The sequence below is a fragment of the Mauremys reevesii genome, unplaced genomic scaffold, assembly GCF_016161935.1.
Source record: "Mauremys reevesii isolate NIE-2019 unplaced genomic scaffold, ASM1616193v1 Contig74, whole genome shotgun sequence".
NCBI lineage: Eukaryota > Metazoa > Chordata > Testudines > Geoemydidae > Mauremys > Mauremys reevesii.
The window spans coordinates 144785-152163 of NW_024100889.1; the positions used below are offsets into that span (position 1 = coordinate 144785).

At 53.4% G+C, this 7379-nt stretch overlaps 1 protein-coding gene across 1 annotated transcript; it reads right to left on the minus strand.

The window, feature by feature from the left end:
• Positions 1-225: 225 nt before the first annotated feature.
• On the minus strand, positions 226-2452 carry LOC120394706 (putative adhesion G protein-coupled receptor E4P). The gene is made up of 4 exons (XM_039518905.1): positions 2447-2452; positions 1868-2103; positions 1204-1270; positions 226-301 (listed from the first exon to the last, which is right to left on the minus strand). Exons 1-4 carry the CDS (start codon positions 2450-2452, stop codon positions 263-265), a joined length of 348 nt encoding a protein of 115 aa, XP_039374839.1. The 3' UTR covers positions 226-262.
• Between the last annotated feature and the right edge of the window lie 4927 nt (positions 2453-7379).

Sequence of the window (7379 nt, forward strand, 5' to 3'; positions counted from 1 at the left end):
ACCATGAGCTTTCGTGGGTGAATACCCACGAAGGGTCTCAGCTGCTTGCAGGACCAGGTATTCAGTGTTCTGTTCTCCATGATTTTCTGATACCAAGTCTGCATCACGCTGGAATTTCCTCAGTTTAATTGAGCCAAGGGTGCCTGTATCAAACACCCCCCCTGCAGAAGACTAACTGGACCTCTCAGGCAGGTTTAGCACTTTCCTACCTTGTAGTTTTTGAGGGTGGAGACATCTGCATTGAGGGAGGAGATTTTGTCTCTCAGGATCCAGAGGGTTGTGATAAAAATGTTAAATTCATCTGTGGAAACAACACAACAACTCAAGTGGATCAGACCCCAGGTCCATGTAGTCCAGTATTCTGCCTCTGACCGTGGCCAGTACCAAGTGCTTCAGAGGCAGGGATAAGCTCCCCCTATATTAGTTCTCCCCTTGGTCTTGGTAGCTAGAGCTTGATTTAAATCCTGAAGCCTGGGGTTTAATATCCCTTCCAGAACTTTTCTTAGCCCTGATTAGAACAACTCTGGATCTTATTCTTGCTCCCCATATAAATGCCCAAATCTTTTTGAATCTTGCTAAAATTCTTCATGGCTTCACAGTGCCTAGCACAATGGTACTTTGATCCCGGATGGGAGCCTCTAGCTGCGATTGTCATCTGAATCCTTCCTGCACCACAAGACATCACTTTGGGCACAGATAAGGCTCCGCCATCCCTCTCTCTTCTCAGCTGCTCTGTCTGTCCTCTGTGTTACGTTCCATAAACTTTCCCTCTCTACGTATTGTTGGATCATAGAAAGATTCTCTCAGCTGCCCTCTTGTCCATGTTCCTCCAGCTGTCCGGTTTCACACCTGCCATAGCTGAAGCTCTGGTTTCATTCATAACACCCAGCCCAGACATTTCCATCTTCTCTGCTGGGTAACTTGGGAGCTAAGGAGGTGCTGAACTCTGACAAATCCCAGCATTTGGTATCAATTCGTTACACTCCATTGGAAACAAATTGTGTGTGATTTATTAATTATTTATGATTTTACTGTCATACAACTAAAGAAGGTGCCACTGTTACCTTATCACTTTCCAGGGAGTAAATCCACGGTAGCTAGGCCACAACTCACTCCTTAAGCAAACATCCCAATGTCTGACTCATCTCACTTTCAAACACCTTTCCCTGCGGCATAAACATAATTCATCCTAAATATACTCACCACAATAATAAGGCAGACCGGTCCAAGGAAACTCCAGATGAAGCCTCCCTCTATTGTGAGCCAGCAGCTAAAAGGCAGAAGGAAAAAGGGTAACAAATTATCCCTGGCATTAAAATGAAGTGAATTCTCTCCTTTTGGTTGTCGGAGTTGATCTCTGGGTGGGGTGGAAGATGCAGGGCGAACGCTGCCTGCTTCCCTTTATGACAGTCTCATGGATGTAGCTTGCAGAAACTAGTCTTATAAGAACATAAGAATGGTCATAATGGGTCAGACCAAAGGTCCATCTAGCCCAGTATCCTGTCTTCCGGCAGTGGCCAGTGCCAGGTGCCCCAGAAGGAATGAACAGAACAGGGAATCATCAACTGATCCATCCCGTCGCCCATTCCCAGCTTCTGGCAAACAGAGACTAGGGACACCATCCTTGCCCATCTAATAGCCGTCAATAGTCCTACCCTCCATGAATTTATCTAGTTTTTTTCTGAACCCTGTTATAGTCTTGGCCTTCACAACATCCTCTGGAAAGGAGTTCCCCAGGTTCACTGTGCATTGTGTGAAACATGAAGAAACGGGGATCGTCGAATATACTGTCTCTCTGTAATTCAGCCAATGAGTTGAGTGGGTAATGAGATATCTGTTTTCCCTCTGGGATGGGTGCTGCACGTACTGTTTGGAAGTTCCGTAGCCACCAGGATTCACCGCTGCAGAAATAGCCACCACCAGGGCTGGGAATCCATAGCCAAACGGGTACATGAATCTCTTCTTGAACTGGCTGGCACTGGTGTAATTCACGACCTTCAGGTTCCTGACGGTGAGGAAGAGGTGCAGCCCCTCTAGTAACATCCAGCTGAAGCAGGCCAGGAAGAGATAGTGTAGAAGGCCAGCAATGACAGCACACACCACCTGGTGGAGACAGAGAGCTCAGGGACTGACAACATCTAGCTCGCGGAGATAGGGGAAGCGTTAGTTATTTGATGTGTCCACTCCAAACAACCATTCTTGGGGAGGGATAGCTCAGTGGTTTGAGCATTGGCCTGCTAAACCCCGGGTTGGGAATTCAATCCTTGAGGGTTCCATTTCAGGAACTGGGGTAACAAAAAAAAAAACTATCTTGGGATTTCTCCTGCTTTGAGCGGGGGTTGGACTAGATGACCTCCTGAGGTCCCTTCCTACCCTGATATTCTATGATGATTAAACTCTGGAGCCCAATTCTCATTTTACTGATGCTGGTGTAAATCTGGGGTACCTCCATTGAGGCCAGTGGTGTCAAAGCAGTGTAAGAAAGTTCAGAATCCGGACCACTGAATTTATTCTGGGCATTGTGATACCAGGCATGTGAAGGGGCCCAACGGCAAAAGCAATCCACCTTGATTATTAGTGCATCACACAGGTTGTAGCTTGCAGTCTGAATGCATCCTCCACCCCTCCCTCCACAAGCTCTCTGTGCCATCCTCCCATTCTCCTCTTCCTCAAGGACTCCCTGCAAATCCCCACATGCCTGGACTCATGCCAGGAGAGATGACAGTAGTGGGGTGGGGGCAGTGATGAGCTGCCAAAATCTTAACAACGGGTTCCCTATAAAAAGTTCTGATTTAAGGGATGTGCGACAGCATGTATTTTTTGTACCAATAGGGTTATCATACGTCCATATTTTCCCAGGAGGTGATTAAGAACCGAAAAGCCTGACATGTCCAGGAAAATACAGATGTATTTTAACCCTACCTAAAGTTCTTTTTTAAAAAGATGGGGCTGAACTAGAAATGAGCTCCGTTTCACATGTGTGGGTGGTGATCAGGGACAGTCTCAATTTTTGGGTCTTTTTCTTATATAGGCTCCTATTAACCCTCACCCCCGTCCCGATTGTTCACACTTGCTGTCTGGTCACTCTAGGGTGTGCACATGTGTGGGTCCCAGCTGCTCCCTGCCCCCCCCCTCATTAAAGCAGGTGTGCAGGGTTACTGCCCTGGGAACTGCAGGGCACCAGTGGATGTGGGGCTGGCTGCAGATAGGGGCGTGGGGCAGGGCTAGCTGGAGGCAGGGAGTGACACGGGCTGGCTGTGGGCAGGTGATGCAGACGGGCGGGCTGCGGGTGGCTGTGGGCAGGGGGTGGCTGCGGGCGGCTGTGGGCAGAGGCTGGCTGCAGGCAGGGGGTGGCTGTGGCAGGGGCTGCAGGCAGAGGCTGGCTGCGGGCAGGGGGTGGCTGCGGGTGGCTGTGGGCAGGGGTGGCTGGGGAAGGGGCTGGCTGCGGGCAGGGGTGGCTGGGGGCAGGGGAGGGGCTGGCTGGGGCTGGCTGGGGAGGGGCTGGCAGGGGCAGGGAAGGCGGGGAGGGGCAGGGGTGGGGCAGGGAAGGCGGGGGAGGGGCGCAGACACTCACACGGGGGCTGGGAGCAGGGGAGGGGCTGGCAGGGGCAGGGAAGGCGGGGAGGGGGTGGCTGGGGGTGGCTGGGGAGGGGCTGGCTGGGGGTGGCTGGGGGCAGGGAAGGCTGGGAGGGGCTGGCTGGGGGAGGGGCAGGGGGCCGGGAAGGCGGGGGCAGGGCAGGTGGGGGAGGGGCGCAGACACTCACCCGGGGAGGGGCAGGGGCAGGGAAGGCGGGGAGGGGCGCAGACACTGGGGAGGGGCAGGGGGAGGGGCTGGGGGGGGCTGGGGCAGGAACGGGGAGGGGCAGGGGCAGGGAAGGCGGGGAGGGGCAGACACTGGGGAGGGGCAGGGGGCAGGGGAGGCGGGGAGGGGCAGGGGAGGCGGGGAGGGGCGGGGTGGGGGAGGGGCAGGGGGCGGGGAAGGCGGGGGAGGGGCGCAGACACTCACACGGGGGGGGGGGCTGGGAGCAGCAGGAGGCAGCCGGGGACTCACCAGGCAGCAGCAGGAGCCCCAGGGCCAGAGCTCCAAAGAGCAGGAGCAGCAGCAACAGGGCCAGGAGGCAGCTCACATGGCTCCCGCAGCACAGCGCAGCGCAGCGCCCCCCGGCGGCCGGGAGGAGGAGTTACAGGCTTCCCAGGCAGAGCCCATCAAAGCTTCCCTCGCAGGGAAGCCAGTTAACAACGGGTTCGTAAACACCCCTGGTCTCAGCTCTTTCCCTTGGGGCCCCTACTGGGCCAGGGCTAATTCCTTGTCGGGGGTGGGGTGGGGGCCGGGAGGAAGGATTTCAAGGAAAGTCGAGTGGCTTTATAGATGAGTTCTTGGAGGACATTCTATGCATACGGACAGCATAAATCAATTGGAATATAACTATTGTACTTACATTTCAGTGTACCGTCTATAGAGCAGTATAAACACGTCATTGTCTGTATGAAATTTATTTTGTACTAACTTTGCTAGTGCTTTTTATGTAGCCTGTTGTAAAACTGGGCAAATATCTAGATGAGTTAATGTATCCCCTGGAAGACCTCTGTGTGCCCCTAGGGGTTCGCGTGTCCCTGGTTGAGAACCAATGGGCTCCTGGCTGAGAGGAAGTGGTTACCATTGAAGGGAAGGTTAAAAGGTGACTTGAACTCAAGTACCTACACAGGGAGGCGATTTCCAGTTGCAGAATGTTCTTCAGTGGAGCTGACAAAGGCAGAATGAGAGCCAATGGTTGGAAGCTGAAATTAGAGAGATTCAGACTAGAAATAAGGTGCAATTTCTTAACAGTGAGAGTAATTAACTACTGGAACAACTCACCTTGGGTCATAGTGGGTTCTTCATCCCCTGAAGCCTTTAAATCAAGACTAAAAAAGTATCTTTCTAAAAGTGATGGATGTGATGCAGGAATCACTGGGCGAGGTTCTCTCTGACCTGTGCTAGGAGGTCAGACCAAATGGTCACAATGGTCCCTTGGACCTTAAAATCTATGACTGAGACTCCTCCTTGCTACCACAGTACAAATAATAAGCCTTCCTACTACTTGTATTTGCTTATACGAGACAGCTGCCAGGTGAACCCTATCCATAAGGTGCCTCATATACACAGGGGCCAGGTGAATTAGTCGACACAGTGGCCATTAACACCTGCCAAAATGCTTAGGACCTAGAACTGCCAACTTCCCAGACTGGAAGCTCTCTGGGGCAGGGGCCATCTTTTTGTTCTGTGTTTGTACAGCGCCTAGCACTATGGGCTCCTGATCCAAGACTAGAGCTCCTAAGCACTACAGCAATACAATCAATCATATTAGAATGTAGGTGTATTGCAGTAGTGCCCAGGAGTGTTAGGCATGAAGCAGGTGTCACGGGGTCCCCGGGCGATACTTTGGAACTGCTCCGCACAAAGTCAGTCAGGACTTTGGGAAGTCTCCTCTCCCATGGAGCAGACTGTCTTCAGGGCAAGAAGCACACACGGCTTAACCTTCCTGGGTCAGACCTTGGAGCATTCAGCATCCTCTGCCCCTCCGTGCACTTCCCACAGCGAATCCGCCCAGGCAAGGTCCTGGGGAAGCCAGAGGGTCAGACGTGACTCTTAGCCAGCCAGTAAAACAGCGGTTTATTAGATGTCAGGAACACGATCTAAAACAGAGCTTGTAGGTACAGAGAACGGGACCCATCGGCTGGGTCCATTCTGGGGCCCAGCGAGCTAGACAACCCCGTCTGCCCTCACTTCCTGTCCCCAGCCAGCTCCAAACTGAAACCCCCTCCAGCCCCTCCTTCTCTGCTGAGTTCCTTTCCTGGGCCAGGAGGTCACCTGACCTCTTTGTTCTCCCACACCTTTAGCATCCCCTTGCAGGGGGGAAGGGCCCGGGCCATTTGTTGCCAGGAGACAGAGTGTCAGCCATTTATGCATGCTAGAGACTTAAGAAATGCATAGGGGAAACTGAGGGACCCACACGCTTTTCAGAGGAAACATTAAGAACAGTCCCACTTTATCGCCTCTCTCCCCCCTTCGAGATTGAACTGAGCGAGGTCACTTTAGCCAGTGACCTGGGGAAGTTCAAACCCACCCACGTTCCCATGGATACCCCATTATCTCTCCCATTCCTTGGTGGGAGTTACACCAGGCCCTTCCAGTTTCACACCCTCCCGTGGGTCTGTTGTGCTTGATGGCGCCTGCAAGCTGCATGTGGGAAGGTTTATGCAGCCCGTACCCTTTCCCCACCCCAATACCCCTGGGGTTTAAACTGAGATTGGGTCTTTTCCCAGTGCTCCAGTTTGGAGGGCTGCAATTCAGGCTTTTTTGGTTAAGAGCCCCCATCTTGACCTTGGCCACCCTCTGAACAGGTGTCTCTGTCCCCAGCAGCTCGGCATCAGCCCCTTGCATTTGATGCCATCACGTTGGAGGAGAGTAGTCAGTATACACAGTAAAGCGCCCCCCAAATAGATCCAGCTGCAGCTTTCTAAGGGCCGGCACCATGGCCAGGCAATTCTTCTCTGAGGCCGCAGAGTTCTGCTCCTGGGGCAGCAGTTTTTTGCTGGGGTACCTAATGGGGTGTCTCCCCGCCGTCAGCATCGGCTTGCATGAGCACCATGCCCAGCCCTGCATCTCAGGCATCGGTGAACACTGCAAAGGGCCTGGCAAAGTCTGGGTTTACCAGATTTACCGGGCCCGGGATTAGAGTCTCCTTAAGTATACAGAGAGCCCTCTGGCACTGCTCGGTCCAGACCACCTCGTCTGGCTTACCCGTCTTACATAGCTCAGGGATGGGGGCAGATAGGGGCATAATGTGAGGTACAAAGCTCCGGTAGCACCCCGCCATCCTGGAATGGGCCAATCTTTGATCATCTCCACCTTGCACTTTTTGGCTTTTACCATCAGTCCTGCCTCCTTGAGGCAGCCCAGCCCCCCTCTTCACCTGGGACACATGTTTCTCCTAGGTCTGGGTAAAGACACACATGTCATCGTACGCCAGGGCCAAGTTCTCCATCCCCCTCAGCTTGTCTAGAATCTCCCCAGGCCTAGGCATGGCGTAGGCATCGGACACGGTGATGGCTTTAAGTTTCTGATAGTCCCCACAGAACCAGATCATTCCATCTTCCTTGGGGGCCAGCCCCACAGGTGAGGCCCATGGGCTGTTGAATGCCTGGATCACATCTAAAGCCGGCAGGTTCTAGACCTCTCTCTCCAGGTTCTGGGCTGTTTTCCCAGTGACTTTGAACGGGGAACGCCTGATGGGAAGATTGGCTCCCACCTCAGGGAAGAGATCCACTTGGGGGTCTTCCCTCTTCTCCTCCCAATCCTCCCCTTCCAGGTCCAGGGGTCCCCTCACTCTCCTCCC

What these genes read in the sequence shown, in the direction of transcription:
- LOC120394706 (XM_039518905.1), bottom strand. An exon ending in GGCTACGGAACTTCCAAACA is followed by an intron (nt 1,271 to 1,867) that starts GTACGTGCAGCA and finishes TCTGCCTTTTAG; the next exon opens with CTGCTGGCTCACAATAGAGG. An exon ending in CGGTCTGCCTTATTATTGTG is followed by an intron (nt 302 to 1,203) that starts GTGAGTATATTT and finishes TTGTTTCCACAG; the next exon opens with ATGAATTTAACATTTTTATC.